General features: G+C 50.0%; 1 protein-coding gene across 1 annotated transcript; it reads right to left on the bottom strand.

Annotated features, from left to right (window-relative positions):
- Positions 1-621: 621 nt before the first annotated feature.
- LOC100497356 (protein sel-1 homolog 3) lies at positions 622-23607 on the bottom strand. The gene is made up of 23 exons (XM_002943335.5): positions 23341-23607; positions 21565-22093; positions 20744-20870; positions 20149-20270; positions 19345-19460; positions 19140-19189; positions 17555-17687; positions 17278-17407; positions 16551-16694; positions 16195-16400; positions 15686-15865; positions 15497-15616; positions 13074-13214; positions 12656-12718; positions 6206-6379; positions 4899-5026; positions 4692-4775; positions 4157-4247; positions 3607-3694; positions 3408-3517; positions 2348-2475; positions 1399-1501; positions 622-867 (listed from the first exon to the last, which is right to left on the bottom strand). Exons 1-23 carry the CDS (start codon positions 23383-23385, stop codon positions 766-768), a joined length of 3114 nt encoding a protein of 1037 aa, XP_002943381.3. The 5' UTR covers positions 23386-23607; the 3' UTR covers positions 622-765.
- Between the last annotated feature and the right edge of the window lie 475 nt (positions 23608-24082).

Consider the following 24082-nt stretch of genomic DNA (forward strand, 5'->3'; position numbering starts at 1 on the left):
CCCGGGGAAGCCCAAAGGATAAGTGCTCTGGGGCAGGAAGGCCGGGGGGGGGGGGATTTCCCAGCTGTGACCCTCTACATTTATACTGGGGGATATTTATACTGGGGCGGGAGGGTGAGATAGGGATATTTATACTGGGGGGCGAAGTTTAGATAAGGGTCTTTATATGAGGGGGGGGATTGAGATAAGGATCCCATGGGAGAAAAGCGCTTTACAAATGTTTGTTGTTGTTGTTGTACTGGGGGGGTGAGGGTGGGAACTGTGATAGTGAATGGAAGTCATTTTCATAGCAACTTGGAAGTGAATTCATTTGGGTTCTAATTTATGTTTTTGTTAATTATATATGGGATTGGGGCTGTTCCCATGGCAACGTACTGTTTGGGTCCCGGCAACTGTACAACAGTGGGTGTCTGGGTACCCCGGGGGCTGTACAGCTTCATTTAGGGAACCCTGGATATATTATTTCTACTTGTATTGTATGTGTTGGTACCCCTAAGCCCAGGTCCCCAACATTCTGGATAACAGATCTTGTATTGTATTGACTAATACCCCCAGATAACAGTTGCCTCTTCTGCCTACCCCTAGTTCCTGCCCTGGTTCTCTGCACAGAAAATGTGACCATAACGTCGAACAGCCATTTATTAGGGCCCCTCCCCATTAGGGAACATGGAAGAACAGCAGAGCAATAAGGCACTTCTATATTATAGAACATTCTGGAACTGCATCTCATGGTGCCCCTTCCCATCCTTCCCAGTCGGTGGCGCCTTATACAGATTGCAGCTGGATCAGGGCACCCTGGCGTAATCGCCCCAAAATGGTCACCAGGCTGAAGGCCGTAACAATGGCAATGGCAGCTGCACTGGAGCACTGGAACACAAAGAGAAAAACAATATGGAGTTGGCTCCTTGGTTTCTCATGGCCACCAAAAGTGCCCACAATCCGCCTTCTATCAGGAGAAGCAATGAGTGGTCCCACATGAATGTTCATGGTCACCAGTGGGTCTGGGCAGGTATGGGGCTGGTTCTCTATAATAAACCCCAGAGGGGGAGATGAATTCCAGTGGCTTTTCCTGATAGGAGGTAGATGGGCACTTTTGCTGGTCATGATAATCCAAGGACCCTGATCATCTCCCTTTGGAGCCAACTCATTGGGTTTTGCCAATTTGGAGGTTGAAGAGAGGCTGAATAGTCCTGAAATGGGAGTGGGACTTAGATCTTTAATTGCCATATGGTTACGGGGGGTTCTACATCTCACTGGTGATAGAAGAAAAGCTGAGAGGTGGCTCCAATAGATCTATTTGTGGTGCCTCCTACTTATGGGCAAATGTAACACGTGGAACTAGCGAGGGATCCTCCTACCCTGAGCATATGGGTGGGATTTGGGGCAGAACCCCGTTACCTTGAGCAGGATGCCATGGAAGGCCCAGATGTACTGGATTTGGGCATTGATGAGCGCCAGGCTGCAGGGAATGTAGGATTCATCACTCTCGTGGTCTCGGCACCTGAACAGCACAACAGCCATGTTTATTATTATTATTGGCATCCTGTGTGGCTTCCTGTGACCCAAATTCCCCAAAAGTACAATAATCTCTTCCATAAAGGCCTTATCCTTTATATTAATCCCCATAAGAACTGCTAATGGGTTGGTGTAGGATTGGGCCCCATCCTGAGGAGCAATCCCCAGAGGAACCACTAATGAGTTGATGTAGGATCGGGGCTCATTTTATATTATTATCTCTGGGGGACCTGCTAATGACCTGGTATGGGGCTGGTTCTCTATAATAAAACCCAGAGGAACTGCTAATGAGATGATGTAGTATTGGGGCCCATTTTATATTATTATCTCTGGGGGACCTGCTAATGACCTGGTATGGGGCTGGTTCTCTATAATAAAACCCAGAGGAACTGCTAATGAGATGATGTAGTATTGGGGCCCATTCTATGTAAAAAATACCCCTAATAACTTGGTGTATGGGTTTGACCTATTTTATAAAACAATCCCCCCTAAGAAATTCCTATATGGTTGGGCCCTGACCTATATAATAATCACCAGAGGAAGCTGGTATGGGTTTGGGCCTCAAGCTATAGAATAAACCCAAGAGGAACATTAATGAGCTAATGAGAGTTTTGGTTCCCTTTCTACGTAGTAATACCCAATGGAACCACCTATGTAGGGCTGGACCCATCTCATGTAACATCCACACATGAACTGCTAATGAGTTGGTTCATGATGGGACCCAGAGTTTAACGCCCAGAGGAATGGCTTATGGTCTTGTTTGTGGCTGGGCACCATTTTTTTTTAATAAATAATCCCTACAAAGGGAAACTAAAATAATTGCATCTCGTACCTTCTGTACAGTTCCATAGCGATGGTGTAGTTATTGCTGTACATGGATCTATTGAAGCCCAACTCACGAAGGGTGGACCACGGCACTGGGACTCCATCTTCTACCAGGATACCCAGGTTATAGAGACCCTGGAACAGCAAAGCAGGACCCATAAGCTCAGAGGTGTCTGCATGATATCGGCCTCAGAATTTTGATTGGCTCCTGTCAGCCGCCACTCGTGACATGTAGAACAGAGAAAGTCTCCCACAATCCAATGGCTACGGAAGGGGGGGACTTGCTTGTCTACCATATAAAACCTTCATATAAGATCCCCTATGGCTCAGTAAAGACAGAAGAACCCCAATTTCTGTTACAGAACAAGTGGGTGCCCATGTGGTGACCCTCAAACTGAGCATATAGGGAACTAGGGATGCTCAGAAACCCCTTGTTGTTGATGTGGCCCTTGAACCAGGGCCATTCCTGTGCCTTCTTCATGTTCTCCTGCTGTCTCTGTGCAAGACCCCTGGCCCCACTACGTAACACATTGATGCCATATGCATCCCAGAGAGGAACCCTGAGCAAGAGGGTCCGGTACCTGGGGGTCTTTCATTACTGGTACCTGGGGGTCTTTCATTACCGATACCTGGGGGTCTTTCATTACCGGTACCTGGGGGTCTTTCATTACCAGTACCTGGGGTCCTTTCATTAGCGGTACCTGGGGGTCTTTCATTACCAGTACCTGGGGGTCTTTCATTACCGCTACCTGGGGGTCTTTCATTACCGGTACCTGGGGGTCTTTCATTACCGCTACCTGGGGGTCTTTCATTACCGGTACCTGGGGGTCTTTCATTACCGGTACCTGGGGGGTCTATCATTACCGGTACCTGGGGGTCTTTCATTACCGGTACCTGGGGGGTCTATCATTACCGGTACTTGGGGGGTCTATCATTACCGGTACCTGGGGGTCTATCATTACCGGTACCTGGGGGGTCTATCATTACCGGTACCTGGGGGGTCTATCATTACCGGTACCTGGGGGGTCTATCATTACCGGTACCTGGGGGTCTTTCATTACCAATACCTGGGGGTCTTTCATTAGAGCGGCTGCTTTGTACATCTGCACGGCAGCCTGAACATTGCGCTTCCTCCTGATATGAGACGTGTACAGCAGGTCCCCCATCTTGATCTGGGCTGAGACAAAAGGAAAGAACCAGTATCACCCGATGCCATACAGGCGCCATCTCGGGGCAGTGGGAGGAGCCACAGCAGAACAGACTTACCATAGGATGATGGGGTGGAACTAGACACTGACAGGTTATAATATTTCCACATACAGTCTGTATGGACATAGCGACTCACTAGGCCGTCCTGTAAATAAACAACATGTAATGAGCGCCCTCTCATGGCCGTAGCTGCAATATCCCTGCCTGTATAGTCAGGGGGAGCTATACTCAATGGGGGGAGACTCCTCTATTTTATTTGTGTAAATGGGACACTGCACCCACCCCGGACTGTGTGACGGGCAGGGAGGGCACAGCTGGCATTTGGCTACACCTCCCCTGAGACTTTGTGCCAATCCACATCAACAGCCCAATAATATATTCAAATATATGTGAATAATTTACTTACACTTTTGTCCCCACAATGCACCATGCCCAGCATTGTAAGATGGTATTGAGGGTGCAGTGCCAACGGGACCCAGTATATGGGAATTGCCCACAATGTTCACCCTTCTCTGCTATCTTATTCACCCGATGCCCTGTGCCCGGTACCTACTTGCCCCACTGGCAGTGGGTGAAATGCCCACTATAGGGAACATAAGGCACTCACCGGGTCTCGCTCACAGATATACGCAGCATTGAACTGGGCAATCTCAAAGCCGGCCTCCGCTGCCTGGATGTAATGGAGAAGGGACTCCAGCCTGGCAGGAAAAGGGCAGAATTAGGGCATCTGGCTGGGTCAGTAAAAGAGCGCTACTACTGGTCAGTACTGGGAATCAAGGCAAATAGAGGCAATATGGCAGCTTCTATGTTTCACAGCCAGATAAGCGTTACTGTTCCTTTAAAATCTCAGCATGTTGGATTGGAACGTTAGAACTCACATCACTGACTGGGTCGGTGCCAACTCCGCGGGGTCCAATTTGAGGTTATCTGCCACCAGGAATGGGACCAAGAATGGGGATAGTCCCATTAGTAATGGCTCCTGTATGTCATGTTGTGAGCAATGGTACATTTGGTCATTGGGTCACTGCCCCCATAATATCTCTCTAATGGGGGCTTTAGCCTTAAGGGCAACTCATTCACACACTTTTGATGTAACAGGTCCCTTCCCATGATCCTCCCCTGTGATTAGTGCTGCCGCTTACCAGGAATGCTTGAGATACCCATCCAGGCCCTTCCGTAACGCCATCCCCAGGTACCCGTTCTGCTCTGCAGCCCATTTTGTCCACCTGGGAAATGAAGAGCAAAGGTTGGGAATCAGCCAATAGCATCACCAGCTGGAGCCAGAGGTCTCCTCAATGAGCAGCCACAGCCAATGAGCTGACAGTATTAATCATTGATACAATACTTACACAACTGCATCGCGAGGCTTCCGTGGTACCACCCCAGGGATCCCTTTGATCCAGAAAAATGAGACATGAACTGCTGCATCGATGTGGCCCCGGGTGGCGGACTTCAGGTAGTAGTGATACGCTGCAGTCTAAACGGGAGGAATGTGAGAAGTTCTGTCTCAGAGACCCAGGGGGAAATAGCCATACAGTATCTGTCCCATTGACCCAAGGGGAACATACCCAGGTCTATCCCAGAGACCCAGGGGGAAATACCCATATCTGTCCCAGTGACCCAAGGGGACATACCCTGTTCTGTCCAAGAGACCCAGGGGAAAATATCCAGGTCTTTTCCAAAGACCATGGGGAAGATACCCATGTCTGTCCCAGTGAACCAGGGGAAGATATCTAGGTATTTCCCAAAGACCAAGGGTAAGATAGCAATGTTTGTTCGAAAGACCTAAGGGAATATACCCAGGTCTGTTCTTTTGATCCATGGGAAGTTACCCAGGTCTATACCAGTGACCAAGGTGGAGACACCCATGTCTGTCCAGGGGATGATCCTCAGGTCTATCTCAATGACCCAGGGGGAAGATACCTATGTCAATCCCAGAGACCCAGGGGATGATACCCAGATCTATCTCAATGACCCAGGGGGAAGATACCTATGTCAATCCCAGAGACCCAGGGCCCAGGGGATGATACCCAGATCTATCTCAATGACCCAGGGGGAAGATACCTATGTCAATCCCAGAGACCCAGGGGATGATACCCAGGTCTATCTCAATGACCCAGGGGGAAGATACCTATGTCAATCCCAGAGACCCAGGGGATGATACCCAGATCTATCTCAATGACCCAGGGGGAAGATACCTATGTCAATCCCAGAGAGCCAGGGGATGATACCCAGGTCTATCTCAATGACCCAGGGGGGAAATACCTATGTCAATCCCAGAGACCCAGGGGATGATACCCAGGTCTATCTCAATGACCCAGGGGGAAGATACCTATGTCAATCCCAGAGACCAAGGGGATGATACCCAGGTCTATCTCAATGACCCAGGGGGAAATACCTATGTCAATCCCAGAGACCCAGGGGATGATACCCAGGTCTATCTCAATGACCGAGGGGGAAGATACCTATGTCAATCCCAGAGACCCAGGGGATGATACCCAGGTCTGTCCCAGATACCCTTGTGCCGTCTAAAACTTAATATAGATTAATGACAGTAAATGTGTGCTTGGTCGCTATGGGTTTATGCCCTTGGTTCAGCCTCACATTATTACTAAGCCATCATTCATTTGTTCCAGACCCCTGAAAGGAAACTTACGTAATTTTTGCCTTGGCCAGGATAATACCCATTAAAGTACATGATGCCAATGTTAAAGGGAGCTTCTGCATTCCAAAGATCATCGGCTTTTTCCCAGTATTCAATGGCTTTCTGGTAATTCCCCTCATACCTCTCGTAATACCAACCCAGGCTGTTAATGGCCGGGACAAAGTTCTAAAACAGAGAAAGAGGCAACGTGGCATTTACATACAGTAAGGGCACAGGTCATACAGAGTTCAGATACAGTAAGGGCACAGGTCATACAGAGTTCAGATACAGTAAGGGCACAGGTCATACAGAGTTCAGATACAGTAAGGGCACAGGTCATACAGAGTTCAGATACAGTAAGGGCACAGGTCATACAGAGCTCAGATACAGTAAGGGCACAGGTCATACAGAGTTCAGATACGGTAAGGGCACAGGTCATACAGAGTTCAGATACAGTAAGGGCACAGGTCATACAGAGCTCAGATACAGTAAGGGAACAGGTCATACAGAGTTCAGATACAGTAAGGGCACAGGTCATACAGAGTTCAGATACAGTAAGGGCACAGGTCATACAGAGTTCAGATACAGTAAGGGCACAGGTCATACAGAGTTCAGATACAGTAAGGGCACAGGTCATACAGAGCTCAGATACAGTAAGGGCACAGGTCATACAGAGTTCAGATGCAGTAAGGGAACAGGTCATACAGAGTTCAGATACAGTAAGGGCACAGGTCAGACAGAGATCAGATACAGTAAGGGCACAGGTCAGACAGAGTTCAGATACAGTAAGGGCACAGGTCACACAGAGTTCAGATACAGTAAGGGCACAGGTCAGACAGAGTTCAGATACAGTAAGGGCACAGGTCAGACAGAGATCAGATACAGTAAGGGCACAGGTCAGACAGAGTTCAGATACAGTAAGGGCACAGGTCACACAGAGTTCAGATACAGTAAGGGCACAGGTCAGACAGAGTTCAGATACAGTAAGGGCACAGGTCATACAGAGTTCAGATACAGTAAGGGCACAGGTCATACAGAGTTCAGATACAGTAAGGGCACAGGTCAGACAGAGATCAGATACAGTAAGGGCACAGGTCATAAAGAGTTCAGATACAGTAAGGGCACAGGTCATACAGAGTTCAGATACAGTAAGGGCACAGGTCAGACAGAGATCAGATACAGTAAGGGCACAGGTCATACAGAGTTCAGATACAGTAAGGGCACAGGTCATACAGAGTTCAGATACAGTAAGGGCACAGGTCATACAGAGTTCAGATACAGTAAGGGCACAGGTCATACAGAGTTCAGATACAGTAAGGGCACAGGTCATACAGAGTTCAGATGCAGTAAGGGCACAGGTCAGACAGAGTTCAGATACAGTAAGGGCACAGGTCATACAGAGTTCAGATACAGTAAGGGCACAGGTCATACAGAGTTCAGATACAGTAAGGGCACAGGTCAGACAGAGTTCAGATACAGTAAGGGCACAGGTCATACAGAGTTCAGATACAGTAAGGGAACAGGTCATACAGAGTTCAGATACAGTAAGGGCACAGGTCATACAGAGTTCAGATACAGTAAGGGGACAGGTCATACAGAGTTCAGATACAGTAAGGGCACAGGTCAGACAGAGTTCAGATACAGTAAGGGCACAGGTCATACAGAGATCAGATACAGGAAGGGAACAGGTCAGACAGAGTTCAGATACAGTAAGGGCACAGGTCAGACAGAGTTCAGATACAGTAAGAGAAAAGGTCATACAGAATTCAGATACAGTAAGGGCACAGGTCATACAGATTTCAGATACAGGAAGGGCACAGGTCAGACAGAGTTCAGATACAGTAAGAGCATAGGTCACATAGAGGTTAGGTACAGAAAGGGCACAGGTCACAGAGTTCAGGTACAGTAAGGGCACAGGTCATACAGAGTTCCGATACAGTAAGGGAACAGGTCATACAGAGTTCAGATACAGTAAGGGCACAGGTCAGACAGAGTTCAGGTACAGTAAGAGCATAGGTCACATAGAGGTTAGGTACAGAAAGGGCACAGGTCACAGAGTTCAGGTACAGTAAGGGCACAGGTCATACAGAGTTCCGATACAGTAAGGGAACAGGTCATACAGAGTTCAGATACAGTAAGGGCACAGGTCATACAGAGTTCAGATACAGTAAGGGCACAGGTCATACAGAGTTCAGATACAGTAAGGGCACAGGTCATACAGAGTTCAGATACAGTAAGGGCACAGGTCATACAGAGTTCAGATACAGTAAGGGCACAGGTCATACAGAGTTCAGATACAGTAAGGGCACAGGTCATACAGAGTTCAGATACAGTAAGGGCACAGGTCATACAGAGTTCAGATACAGTAAGGGCACAGGTCATACAGAGATCAGATACAGGAAGGGAACAGGTCAGACAGAGTTCAGATACAGTAAGGGCACAGGTCAGACAGAGTTCAGATACAGTAAGAGAAAAGGTCATACAGAATTCAGATACAGTAAGGGCACAGGTCATACAGAGTTCAGATACAGGAAGGGCACAGGTCAGACAGAGTTCAGATACAGTAAGAGCATAGGTCACATAGAGGTTAGGTACAGAAAGGGCACAGGTCACAGAGTTCAGGTACAGTAAGGGCACAGGTCATACAGAGTTCCGATACAGTAAGGGAACAGGTCATACAGAGTTCAGATACAGTAAGGGCACAGGTCAGACAGAGTTCAGGTACAGTAAGAGCATAGGTCACATAGAGGTTAGGTACAGAAAGGGCACAGGTCACAGAGTTCAGGTACAGTAAGGGCACAGGTCATACAGAGTTCCGATACAGTAAGGGAACAGGTCATACAGAGTTCAGATACAGTAAGGGCACAGGTCATACAGAGTTCAGATACAGTAAGGGCACAGGTCATACAGAGTTCAGATACAGTAAGGGCACAGGTCATACAGAGTTCAGATACAGTAAGGGCACAGGTCATACAGAGTTCAGATACAGTAAGGGCACAGGTCATACAGAGTTCAGATACAGTAAGGGCACAGGTCAGACAGAGTTCAGATACAGTAAGGGCACAGGTCATACAGAGTTCCGATACAGTAAGGGAACAGGTCAGACAGAGTTCAGATACAGTAAGGGCACAGGTCATACAGAGTTCAGATACAGTAAGGGCACAGGTCAGACAGAGTTCAGATACAGTAAGGGGACAGGTCAGACAGAGTTCAGATACAGTAAGGGCACAGGTCATACAGAGTTCAGATACAGTAAGGGCACAGGTCAGACAGAGTTCAGATACAGTAAGGGCAAAGGTCAGAAAGAGTTCAGATACAGTAAGGGCACAGGTCAGACAGAGTTAAGATACAGTAAGGGCACAAGTCAGACAGAGTTCAGATACAGTAAGGGCACAGGTCAGAAAGAGTTCAGATACAGTAAGGGCACAGGTCAGACAGAGTTCAGATACAGTAAGGGCACAGGTCATACAGAGTTCAGATACAGTAAGGGCACGGGTCAGACAGAGTTCAGATACAGTAAGGGCAAAGGTCAGAAAGAGTTCAGATACAGTAAGGGCACAGGTCAGACAGAGTTAAGATACAGTAAGGGCACAAGTCAGACAGAGTTCAGATACAGTAAGGGCACAGGTCAGAAAGAGTTCAGATACAGTAAGGGCACAGGTCAGACAGAGTTCAGATACAGTAAGGGCACAGGTCATACAGAGTTCAGATACAGTAAGGGCACGGGTCAGACAGAGTTCAGATACAGTAAGGGAACAGGTCATACAGAGTTCAGATACAGTAAGGGCACGGGTCATACAGAGTTCAGATACAGTAAGGGCACAGGTCATACAGAGTTCAGATACAGTAAGGGCACGGGTCAGACAGAGTTCAGATACAGTAAGGGCACAGGTCATACAGAGTTCAGATACAGTAAGGGAACAGGTCATACAGAGTTCAGATACAGTAAGGGCACAGGTCCGACAGAGTTCAGATACAGTAAGGGCACAGGTCACATAGAGTTTAGATACAGTAAGGGCACAAGTCAGACAGAGTTCAGATACAGTAAGGGAACAGGTCATACAGAGTTCAGATACAGTATGGGCACAGGTCATACAGAGTTCAGATACAGTAAGAGCACAGGTCATACAGAGTTCAGATACAGTAAGGGAACAGGTCATACAGAGTTCAGATACAGTAAGGGCACAGGTCATACAGAGTTCAGATACAGTAAGGGAACAGGTCATACAGAGTTCAGATACAGTAAGGGAACAGGTCATACAGAGTTCAGATACAGTAAGGGAACAGGTCAGACAGAGTTCAGATACAGTAAGGGCACAGGTCATACAGAGTTCAGATACAGTAAGGGCACAGGTCAGACAGAGTTCAGATACAGTAAGGGAACAGGTCATACAGAGTTCAGATACAGTAAGGGAAAAGGTCATACAGAGTTCAGATACAGTAAGGGCACAGGTTAGACAGAGTTCAGATACAGTAAGGGCACAGGTCATACAGAGTTCAGGTACTGTAAGGGCACAGGTCATACAGAGTTCAGATACAGTAAGGGCACAGGTCAGACAGAGTTCAGGTACTGTAAGGGCACAGGTCATACAAAGTTCAGATACAATAAGGGCACAGGTCATACAGAGTTCAGATACAGTAAGGGAACAGGTCATACAGAGTTCAGATACAGTAAGGGGACAGGTCAGACAGAGTTCAGATACAGTAAGGGCACAGGTCATACAGAGTTCAGATACAGTAAGGGCACAGGTCATACAGAGTTCAGATACAGTAAGGGCACAGGTCAGACAGAGTTCAGATACAGTAAGGGCACAGGTCATACAGAGATCAGATACAGGAAGGGAACAGGTCATACAGAGTTCAGATACAGTAAGGGCACAGGTCATACAGAGTTCAGATACAGTAAGGGCACAGGTTATACAGAGTTCAGATACAGTAAGAGAACAGGTCATACAGAATTCAGATACAGTAAGGGCACAGGTCATACAGAGTTCAGATACAGTAAGGGCACAGGTCATACAGAGTTCAGATACAGTAAGGGAACAGGTAATACAGAGTTCAGATACAGGAAGGGAACAGGTCATACAGAGTTCAGATACAGGAAGGGCACAGGTCAGACAGAGTTCAGATACAGGAAGGGCACAGGTCAGACAGAGTTCAGATACAGTAAGGGCACAGGTCGCATAGAGTTCAGGTACAGTAAGAGCATAGGTCACATAGAGGTTAGGTACAGAAAGGGCACAGGTCATACAGAGTTCAGATACAGTAAGGGCACAGGTCATACAGAGATCAGATACAGCAAGGGAACAGGTCAGACAGAGTTCAGATACAGGAAGGGCACAGGTTAGACAGAGTTCAGATACAGTAAGGGCACAGGTCAGACAGAGTTCAGATACAGTAAGGGCACAGGTCGCATAGAGTTCAGGTACAGTAAGAGCATAGGTCACATAGAGGTTAGGTACAGAAAGGGCACAGGTCATACAGAGTTCAGATACAGTAAGGGCACAGGTCATACAGAGATCAGATACAGCAAGGGAACAGGTCAGACAGAGTTCAGATACAGTAAGGGCACAGGTTAGACAGAGTTCAGATACAGTAAGGGCACAGGTCAGACAGAGTTCAGATACAGTAAGGGCACAGGTCAGACAGAGTTAAGATACAGTAAGGGCACAAGTCAGACAGAGTTCAAATACAGTAAGGGCACAGGTCACATAGAGTTTAGATACAGTAAGGGCACAGGTCAGACAGAGTTAAGATACAGTAAGGGCAGAAGTCAGACAGAGTTCAGATACAGTAAGGGCACAGGTCATACAGAGTTCAGATACAGTAAGGGCACAGGTTATACAGAGTTCAGATACAGTAAGGGCACAGGTCATACAGAGTTCAGATACAGTAAGGGCACAGGTCAGACAGAGTTCAGATACAGTAAGGGCACAGGTCAGACAGAGTTCAGATACAGTAAGGGCACAGGTCATACAGAGTTCAGATACAGTAAGGGAACATGTCATACAGAGTTCAGATACAGTAAGGGCACAGGTCATACAGAGTTCAGATACAGTAAGGGAACAGGTCATACAGAGTTCAGATACAGTAAGGGCACAGGTCATACAGAGTTCAGATACAGTAAGGGCACAGGTCATACAGAGTTCAGATACAGTAAGGGCACAGGTCATACAGAGTTCAGATACAGTAAGGGCACAGGTCATACAGAGTTCAGATACAGTAAGGGAACAGGTCATACAGAGTTCAGATACAGTAAGGGCACAGGTCAGACAGAGTTCAGATACAGTAAGGGCACAGGTCAGACAGAGTTCAGATACAGTAAGGGCACAGGTCACACAGAGTTCAGATACAGTAAGGGCACAGGTCATACAGAGTTCAGATACAGTAAGGGCACAGGTCATACAGAGTTCAGATACAGTAAGGGCACAGGTCACATACAATAAGGAGTAGAGGTTTTACCATATCGGCCGCTTTCTGCAGATACTCGAGGGCCTTCGGAATATCCTGTTTCACCCCGTGACCCTGCATGAGAAAATCTCACGTTGACACAGACCCCCAAAATTAATCAACAAAGCAGGAAAAGTTTGGGGTTCACACTATTGATGGAACTTTTGCGCCCAATCCCATGATTATTCCCACAGAAAAGGGAATCACAGAACTAAAGGAATTGTAACTCATAGGGGACACATATCTCAGTGCTGATTGGCTGCAGTCAGTGTGACAGTGGGAGGGCGGAGAGACGGCACATTTAGTATGTAGGTGATTTGCTCAGTATAGGGGTACAGTCTAGCAGGGAATTAAAAAAAGCAAAAACTCCATAGAGAAGCTAAAGATTTGGACACTCAACCCATAACAGACAGGGGAATGGAGCACTTACCCTGAGCAGCACCACCCCATAGTCATACATCAGTACTGGGTCCTTCTGCTGCACGGCCCCCTTCTCATAGAACCTTGCAGCAGCCTCTGGGTTGGAAGAGATTCCCTGCTGCCCCCAGTACAGCATTCGGCTCACACTTTGCTGGAAAGGCAAACACCGGGGGGAGTATCAGTGCAATGGGATGGGCACCAGGGGCAGTATAAGGGCAATGGGATGGGCACCAGGGGCAGTATCAGGCCAATGGGAGATGAGCACCAGGGGCAGGATCAGGGCAATGGGATGAGCACCAGGGGCAGTATCAGGGCAATGGGATGAGCACCAGGGGCAGTATCAGGGCAATGAGATGAGCACCAGGGGCAGTATCAGGGCAATGGGATGAGCACCAGGGGCAGTACCAGGGCAATGGGATGAGCACCAGGGGCAGTATCAGGGCAATGGGATGAGCACCAGGGGCAGTATCAGGGCAATGAGATGAGCACCAGGGGCAGTATCAGGGCAATGGGATGAGCACCAGGGGCAGTACCAGGGCAATGGGATGAGCACCAGGGGCAGTATCAGGGCAATGGGATGAGCACCAGGGGCAGTACCAGGGCAATGGGATGAGCACCAGGGGCAGTATCAGGGCAATGGGATGAGCACCAGGGGCAGTATCAGGGCAATGGGATGAGCACCAGGGGCAGTATCAGGCCAATGGGATGAGCACCAGGGGCAGTATCAGGGCAATGGTATGAGCACCAGGGGCAGTACCAGGGCAATGGGATGAGCACCAGGGGCAGTATCAGGGCAATAGGATGAGCACCAGGGGCAGTATCAGGGCAATGGGATGAGCACCAGGGGCAGGATCAGGGCAATGGAATGGGCACCAGGGGCAGTATCAGGCCAATGGGATGAGCACCAGGGGTAGTACCAGGGCAATGGGATGAGCACCAGGGGCAGTATCAGGGCAATGAGATGAGCACCAGGGGCAGTATCAGGCCAATGGGATGAGCACCAGGGGCAGTATCAGGCCAATGGGATGAGCACCAGGGGTAGTACCAGGGCAATGGGATGAGCACCAGGGGCAGTACCAGGGCAATGGGATGAGCACCAGGGGCAGTATCAGGCCAATGGGAGATGAGCACCAGGGGCAGGATCAGGGCAATGGGATGGGCACCAGGGGCAGTATCAGGGCAATGGGGATGAGCACCAGGGGCAGTACCAGGGCAATGGGATGGGCACCAGGGGCAGTACCAGGGCAATGGGATGAGCACCAGGGGCAGTACCAGGGCAATGGGATGAGCACCAGGGGCAGTATCAGGGCAATGGGATGAGCACCAGGGGCAGTACCAGGGCAATGGGATGAGCACCAGGGGCAGTATCAGGGCAATGGGATGAGCACCAGGGGCAGTCCAGGGCAATGGGATGAGCACCAGGGGCAGTATCAGGGCAATGGGATGAGCACCAGGGGCAGTATCAGGGCAATGGGATGAGCACCAGGGGCAGTATCAGGCCAATGGGATGAGCACCAGGGGCAGTATCAGGGCAATGGTATGAGCACCAGGGGCAGTACCAGGGCAATGGGATGAGCACCAGGGGCAGTATCAGGGCAATAGGATGAGCACCAGGGGCAGTATCAGGGCAATGGGATGAGCACCAGGGCAGGATCAGGGCAATGGAATGGGCACCAGGGGCAGTATCAGGCCAATGGGATGAGCACCAGGGGTAGTACCAGGGCAATGGGATGAGCACCAGGGGCAGTATCAGGGCAATGAGATGAGCACCAGGGGCAGTATCAGGCCAATGGGATGAGCACCAGGGGCAGTATCAGGCCAATGGGATGAGCACCAGGGGCAGTATCAGGGCAATGGGATGAGCACCAGGGGCAGTATCAGGCCAATGGGATGAGCACCAGGGGGCAGTATCAGGGCAATAGGATGAGCACCAGGGGCAGTATCAGGGCAATGGGATGGGCACCAGGGGAAGTATCAGGGCAATGGGATGGGCACCAGGGGCAGTATCAGGCCAATGGGATGAGCACCAGGGGCAGTATCAGGGCAATAGGATGAGCACCAGGGGCAGTATCAGGGCAATGGGATGAGCACCAGGGGCAGTACCAGGGCAATGGGAGATGAGCACCAGGGGCAGTATCAGGGCAATGGGATGAGCACCAGGGGCAGTACCAGGGCAATGGGAGATGAGCACCAGGGGCAGTATCAGGGCAATGGGATGAGCACCAGGGGCAGTATCAGGGCAATGGGATGAGCACCAGGGGCAGTATCAGGGCAATGGGATGAGCACCAATGAGATTCCTTAGATGCCAATGTCTGAGTTTCTGCAGCAGTCTCATAGTACCCATAGCAGTCAGTCATTCAGACCCCATAGCAGTCAGACCCCATAGCCGTCAGTGTGACAGTCCCTGCCCCAGTATGACAGTCTAATGGTACCTGTGCCGAGACAACGCCCTGCTTGGCCTGGTGCCGTAGCCACATGAAGAGATCATCATCCTCCTTTGTCTGCAGCTTCAGAACCTCCTCATCAATCAGGCGGATGTTCTCTACATAGGACTGTGCGGATATTGGGTCAGTACTGGGCCCAGGTTCTGGGTAGAATTTCTACTGTGGGTATTACTGTACCTGGTCCCTGTTTGGCTGCAGCCGATCTTCCGTAGACTGGAAGGCGATATTGGCGTAGTAGGCGTAGGAGAGGTCATAGTCTACCGGGTAACCGTCGCCCCCCATGTGGTGTTTGTGGCCGAGAGACATGACGGAGAGACGCTCGTCCCTTTGGGCAGCAACGAGCTTGAGCATTAGTGCCTGGGGGGGCGGTAAATACACAAAATACCCAGTCATATCCAAGCATTAACATCCCTTGAACCCCCTCATGGTGGGTACTGAGTCTGATACTATAGGGCACCCCCCTCATAGCGTGGATCAACTAGCAGTTAGGCAGGTTATATATAGGCATTATGGTTGAACATGGACGTATGTCTTTTTTCAACCCAACTTACTATGTTACTATGAATAGAACATTTCCTGAAAGGTGTACTTCCCCTTTAACTTCCATTTGTAATGTTTCTGACCTCCCTGTGGATATTGCAATGAAAGAAATAAAGGCAAGAGTTGGGCCAGAATAGTGCATTTACCTTGGACGGGTCCATTTTAATCCCAAAGCCGGTCTGGAACAGAACCGAGGCGAGATACAGGGCCGGGTCGTATCCCAAGCAGCCCGCCTGTAACAGCAGGATGATGGAGCCCTTGATACGAGCCAAGCCATTGGGCGAGAGGATGTTCCTCAGGTAGATATAATACAGCGCTCTGCCGATCCGCTTCATGTTCAGGTACCGCCCACCTGGCAGAATAAACACAACCTATTGGTGAAGAAACCTTCCAGCAGCTACCGGATGAAAGCTGATTACTGATTGGTTGCTATGGGTAATTTGCAGTAGATCAGTAAGGTGCCCCCCCACAGAGATAAAGATACCCCCATCGGGGCACTTACCCTCCAGTTCCGCACTCCTTCTCAGAAGCCTGGTGACGGTGGCTCTTTTCGGCATTGGGGGGGCCTCCATCTCGGTGCACATTGGCCCAGAGGATATTGTGCTGTAGTGGGTGATGAGTTCCTGGAACACATCTCGGCAGGTCCCTGGGGGAGAGAACGATCAGGGGGGGCACAAGAATGGGACCTGGGGGGGGGGTGTACCGGGTATCTCTGGGTATGGAGCAATGGAGCTCATCCCCTCAGTGGAACACATTGGTACCAAAAAGGGGGGCGCATGTCTTCTCTTCTTCTTCTTCTCTTTCCCACCCTGTTTCTCCTTTCTGCCCCCCCCCCCAATTTTTGGACCCAGGAAAAAAACCCTTCATAGGGCGTATACTGTAGTTCCCTTACTCTTACTCTACTATTTAGATTCATGTTGTCTATGACATGGAGACTTGATATCCTACTGGGGCCCAGAGTTCTAATTGGGTTTCTGATGGGACCCACACTCCGAGCATAGAAGCACGCCACGCTGTGATTGGACAAGAGAACCACACTGTAAGAAGGAGATCCCAGGTGCTGAGAGGGGATTTGGGCCAAGTGTGAAGACTACAGTTGCCATTGAGGACCAGTCTAGGAGACTTCCTGGTCGCCAGTTCAACACTGTGTTTCCCTACTGAATTAAACAAGGTGCCCAACCCTTGAGATGTTGGGGTTCTCGCCCGTAGTAACCGTAACTGTGCCATACCTGGTGCCGGTTGCCATTCTGATGCTGCCAGGAAGGACTGGTATCGGGTTTTTACATGGTCCTGGAATTCTCGGCACATGTTGTGCCAGTGGGGCAGTTGGAGGCTTTGGATAAGCTTGGGGGGGCTTGCCTTGGGAAATAAAGAGACAGAACCCCCATCAAACAGCAGAATGAATGAAAATGAATCAGCGCTGCTTCAAGTTGTGGCTGCCCCTGGGGTAGGACCACCTGCCCCCCAACGGTGGTAACTGGCGATGTGCAGGGAGGAAGGACTCACCTTTTCAGTGAAAGTGATCTTGTTCCTGTGATACGCGGTGGGACCCAGGAACCCATTGATCCCAGAAACAAATTGGGATCCGGTCAGACTAAAGTATCCCACAGTGTCATCCAGTAGGACGCTGTCTGGGAATCTACAGATGGACAAGGAGAAATAAGGTGAATTCTCTTCATCAGAGTGCAAGCTCTTTGGGACAGGCACCTCTTTCATATACATTACTCTAATATGCCCCCCACATCCTTCTACCTACTCTTCTAGCATTGCCCAGGGCTACAGGCTGATGGCAAAGGGGGGCATCAGAGGGGGGTCAGTTGATTGATGAGAGCAGGGAATGAAGCAGGAAGGGGCGGGACCCTTAGTATCAGAGGGGGGTCAGTTGGTTGATGAGAGTGGGGAATGAAGCAGGAAGGGGCGGGACCCTTAGTATCAGAGGGGGGCAGTTGGTTGATGAGAGCAGGGAATGAAGCAGGAAGGGGCGGGACCCTTAGTATCAGAGGGGGGTCAGTTGGTTGATGAGAGCGGGGAATGAAGCAGGAAGGGGCGGGACCCTTAGTATCAGAGGGGGGTCAGTTGGTTGATGAGAGCAGGGAATGAAGCAGGAAGGGGCGGGACCCTTAGTATCAGAGGGGGGTCAGTTGGTTGATGAGAGCGGGGAATGAAGCAGGAAGGGGCGGGGCCCTTAGTATCAGAGGGGGGTCAGTTGGTTGATGGGAGCAGGGAATGAAGCAGGAAGGGGCGGGACCCTTAGTATCAGAGGGGGGTTGATGAGAGCAGGGAATGAAGCAGGAAGGGGCGGGACCCTTAGTATCAGAGGGGGGTCAGTTGGTTGATGAGAGCGGGGAATGAAGCAGGAAGGGGCGGGACCCTTAGTATCAGAGGGGGGTCAGTTGGTTGATGAGAGCAGGGAATGAAGCAGGAAGGGGCGGGACCCTTAGTATCAGAGGGGGGTCAGTTGGTTGATGAGAGCAGGGAATGAAGCAGGAAGGGGCGGGACCCTTAGTATCAGAGGGGGGTCAGTTGGTTGATGAGAGCAGGGAATGAAGCAGGAAGGGGCGGGACCCTTAGTATCAGAGGGGGGTCAGTTGGTTGATGAGAGTAGGGAATGAAGCAGGAAGGGGCGGGACCCTTAGTATCAGAGGGGGGTCAGTTGGTTGATGAGAGCAGGGAATGAAGCAGGAAGGGGCGGGACCCTTAGTATCAGAGGGGGGTCAGTTGGTTGATGGGAGCGGGGAATGAAGCAGGAAGGGGCGGGACCCTTAGTATCAGAGGGGGGTCAGTTGGTTGATGGGAGCAGGGAATGAAGCAGGAAGGGGCGGGACCCTTAGTATCAGAGGGGGGTCAGTTGGTTGATGAGAGCAGGGAATGAAGCAGGAAGGGGCGGGACCCTTAGTATCAGAGGGGGGTCAGTTGGTTGGAAACCAATGGGCTGGAATATGAGTACAAACAGTAATGCTGCTTATTGGGGGAAGGGGGGCTCCCATCCCAGTGTCACCATTGGATAAGAGTGTTGGGGAGTTGGGGAGACAGGTAGCGTTGGGGGGGCCCTAATGAGCTCTGAATGAATAGGAAGAAGCCATGACGGTACCTGTAGGACATCAGGCTGGGTTTGCCCTCGCACATCACTGTCAGGTTGGCCTGGGGAAGGAATATAGAGAGATTATACGGACAACTGCAACTCTCCTGCCCAGCCGGTCTCTCTGCCCTGCCCCTCTGCCAGTCTATGTGTGGGGCAGAATGATAGATGGCTAAGAGGGCACCTGACTTGAGTTGGATCTTCCTGGGATTCTTACCAAGTGGCTGTCGAAAGTGAGGTGGATCTGGCACCATTGCCTCAGGGGCAGCGCCACGTAGCTCTGGAAGGCGTAGGTTCTCCCCGAGACCAGTTGGACCTGAACGTGCAAGAAACCTGCGCAGGGGCAACGGGAAAGGGTTAATGGGGACAAGACTTTTATCTATGGATATATCTCTGGGAAGAACACCTATTTGTACTGGGATTATCAGCCAATGAGGAGCAGGGAAACGTGGACAAGAAGCAGGTATGTAGTGCAGAAAGCAAAGGGGAGGAGACTGAGCTGGGGGCGGTCTCTAATACAGAACCAGGAAGCAGAGCAAGGAGAGAGAGTCAGGAAGCAGGTAAGTACTGCCCAACCAGGAAGCAGGTAAGTACTGCCCAACCAGGAAGCAGGTAAGTACTGCCCAACCAGGAAGCAGGTAAGTAATGCCCAACCAGGAAGCAGGTAAGTAATGCCCACCCAGGAAGCAGGTAAGTACTGCCCAACCAGGAAGCAGGTAAGTAATGCCCACCCAGGAAGCAGGTAAGTACTGCCCAACCAGGAAGCAGGTAAGTACTGCCCAACCAGGAAGCAGGTAAGTACTGCCCAATCAGGAAGCAGGTAAGTAATGCCCACCCAGGAAGCAGGTAAGTACTGCCCAACCAGGAAGCAGGTAAGTACTGCCCAATCAGGAAGCAGGTAAGTACTGTCCAACCAGAAAGCAGGTAAGTACTGCTCAACCAGGAAGCAGGTAAGTACTGCCCAACCAGGAAGCAGGTTAAGTACTGCCCAATCAGGAAGCAGGTAAGTAAGGGGCGTTACCTTGTTTGTTCATGAGCATGGAGGGAGACGCATAGTCACCATCGGTCCCAACGTGGTAGAAGAGGCCACACGTCTGTATGGGGCAGTGCCACATTAGGTAGAGCCACATGGAGAAGGTGCATCTGGATAGAACATGGGCAGAACCATCAGAGATCCATTTGGGCAGTGCTGGTACTGGGGCTACACCTCCCCCTTAGGGAGGGGGGTTCCATAAACTCCTGTACTGCACAGCGGGTGTCATATTGGGGTGAAAGACCCCATAGGCACCAACAGACCATATTAACCCCCTTTATAGTCATTTAACCCCCCTTTGTGGGAATTTCCATTCTTGTTCAGAAGGTGTCAGACCCGAATCCCTATTATAATAGTCAGCTTTATGGTTCCGAGGCTCAGACTTTCCAGTGGAACACAAATATTACATCACATTTACCTTTCCATGTGCGTCAAACCCCACAAACACATTCTGTCACCATCAGCGCAGGCTCCGCCCATCACCCCATGAGGTTTTGGGAAAAAACTAAACTGACCAAATAAATCGGCTTGGACCATTGGGAAGAGAATAAAGTGACCCGGAACAAGCTGGAGAGTCACTTACCGTGGGGAGATGATGGAGGCTTTCCTCTGTCTCTCTAGAACCGGGTTCTTGTAGGGCTCCAGGGTTCTTAGCACCCCAAAGTCCTCCCCGGTCGATGCATAAACAAACTCCATGAGGTGGGCAATCTCTGCAAAGACACAAGCCAAGGCTCAGGGAAATGGGAGGCAGATTCTACAGCCATTTGTGATTGGCTGATTTGGAACCAGGGTTTCAAGTGATCTGGTCACCTTGGGTGGGGATCCATATCAGGAACCCTAGGGAGAAGGTGTCCTACAACCAGTGGGTCAGGCCTTAGAGTTCCCATGGTGGAGAACAACAGCCAATGGTTTCCTTCCTTCCTAAGTGATGGACTAGCAGTGATGCCCAGTCGGGGCCCAGGGGCTACATATGGTTCCTCTATGCTCAGTGGTGGTCTCCATGCTATAGGACACCCAACAATGCCTTATTTACCATTTAGTTGGACAACCTAAGCCCCAAGAAAGTTGGGGTTTTTCCATATTTTTTCCAAGGAATTGTGTTCTAACATAAAACACAACGTGGGGCCCTTCTAAACAGTCAGGGGCCCTTCTAAACCGTCAGGGGCCACATGTTGTACATCCGTGATCTGAAGACCTCAGTGGTACTCAACGTTCTCTTCAGCAAAGAGCCAGTCCTCATTTATTGATGGTCACCACCAGTATCGGAGGATTCACTCTTTGCTGAACTCACTATGGATGACCAAGCAGGGTTCGTTAGCGTAGCCCCTCCCACCCTGGAAATAACCTGGAGCAGCAAATTTGCTAATTTACCCCACAACATAATATTGTGGCGCTAATACCCACCTGGCTCAGCCGGACATTGGGGCAATTGATCTTTTCTCAGGTTCCAGATGAGCTGCTGATCCCACCGTAGGGACCTGCGAGGGGGTTTGTAGGGGCGGCTGTAGGGGGGCACAGGTTCTACATTGTGGTTCCTCCGTACCAGCCCTCTGCTGTAAGAGAGCCAATCAGCTTTTCTGATATAATGGGGGGCATAATCCGAGATCCAAGCTCTCAGAACCACATCGTGTACAAATATGGAATTCCTGAGGAAGAAGTCTTCTCTGTAGACCATCTGGTCTGGGAAGTCCAAGCGGACCTTCTTTACAGTCTTTTCCTCTCCGGGGCCACAAACCCATCTCCTCCTAAATACAGACACAGACGAGGCCGTGAGGGAGGAGGCAATTATATCGATATGGACCAGCTGCCTCTCCTCACAGTGGTACCGAACTTGTAGAACATATCCCTCAACAACCTTGTCTGGTGGGTTCAGGAACTCAAGAGTAGATACCCTGAGGGACCCGAGGGCAATTCCAGGTTGGGCCGCCACAAGCTGCAGTACAACAAAGTACAAAGTGATCTGTTAAACCTTCATTTCCTTCACAAAGACACACTTACCCCCCACACCCATCAACTTGGCCAGTCAGATTGCTACACACAGAGTAGCTACACACAGAGCAGTTACACACAGAGTAGCTACATACAGAGCAGTTACACACAGAGTAGCTACATACAGAGCAGTTACACACAGAGTAGCTACATACAGAGCAGTTACACACAGAGTAGCTACATACAGAGCAGTTACACACAGAATAGCTACATACAGAGCAGTTACACACAGAGTAGCTACATACAGAGAAGTTACACACAGAGCAGTTACACACAGAGTAGCTACATACAGAGAAGTTACACACAGAGCAGTTACACACAGAGTAGCTACATACAGAGCAGTTACACACAGAGTAGCTACATACAGAGAAGTTACACACAGAGTAGCTACATACAGAGAAGTTACACACAGAGCAGTTACACACAGAGTAGCTACATACAGAGAAGTTACACACAGAGCAGTTACACACAGAGTAGCTACATACAGAGAAGTTACACACAGAGCAGTTACACACAGAGTAGCTACATACAGAGCAGTTACACACAGAGTAGCTACATACAGAGAAGTTACACACAGAGCAGTTACACACAGAGTAGCTACATACAGAGAAGTTACACACAGAGTAGCTACATACAGAGAAGTTACACACAGAGTAGCTACATACAGAGAAGTTACACACAGAGTAGCTACATACAGAGAAGTTACACACAGAGTAGCTACATACAGAGAAGTTACACACAGAGTAGCTACATACAGAGAAGTTACACACAGAGTAGCTACATACAGAGAAGTTACACACAGAGTAGCTACATACAGAGAAGTTACACACAGAGTAGCTACATACAGAGAAGTTACACACAGAGTAGCTAAATACAGAGAAGTTACACACAGAGTAGTTACATACAGAGAAGTTACACACAGAGTAGCTACATACAGAGAAGTTACACACAGAGTAGCTACATACAGAGAAGTTACACACAGAGTAGCTACATACAGAGAAGTTACACACAGAGAAGTTACAGACTAATTACACACAGAGTAGCTACATACAGAGAAGTTACACACAGAGAAGTTACACACAGCCATATGGGGGGCATCTGCTGGTTCTCTCCGGGGGTCTCATCAGGGGATTATCCCCTAATCTTCTCTAATACCCCCCCTTGCAAAGCAACCCCCCCCTTCAGTCCTACCTGGCAAAGCAAGATGAATGCAGCTCCAGATGTGCCAGACACCATGGTGCCCGGGGGTGAGGCAATGCTGTAGGTGCCCCCGTTATCTGCTGTTCATATTTGGTCCCAGATGTAGTAGTGGGGGGGGGGTCAAAGACCCCTAGTACCAATCTCAGTATCCGCTTTAGCTCTTATGCCCCCAGTGCCCATCAGTGCTCAGTGCATCCTGCGCCAACGTCTCCTCCCTGGGTATCCAACCAATGCCAAGGCTTCCCCTTGCCCCTAGCTAACGCCCTATGCCTGTCGCCTAGCAAACCCCGAGTGCCTTCCCTAGTCAAGCCAGCGGCCCCAGCTTGCTTGCCCAGTGTGACGCTGCCCCAGGGCTTTAGGGTGGCCCGAATAAAACCACACACAGGCAGGGTTTGAGTAGGCGGACTAGCGTGGCAGCTTGCCTGAGGTTAGGATGCGCAGGCCCTCGCCTGCCCTTAGCCCCTAAGCTACAAGCCCCCCGGCGCCTCCCGCGCCCATGCCATGTTGGCCGGAGGAGTCAGTGTGACCAGTCGCACAGGGAACCTGGTTCCTTCTCCAATAGGATGTGCAGCTGCCGCTGAGCAAACACCAATAACAAACAGCAGCCGGTCACGCTTGTGCCACTGGCCTTGTGTACTCACCGCTCACTGTCACACACTCACTGTTACATACTCACTGTCACACAGCTCAACTGTCACACAGTCTCGTACTGTCACAACAGACTCACGATGTT

This window comes from Xenopus tropicalis, chromosome 2 (genome assembly GCF_000004195.4).
Source record: "Xenopus tropicalis strain Nigerian chromosome 2, UCB_Xtro_10.0, whole genome shotgun sequence".
NCBI lineage: Eukaryota > Metazoa > Chordata > Amphibia > Anura > Pipidae > Xenopus > Xenopus tropicalis.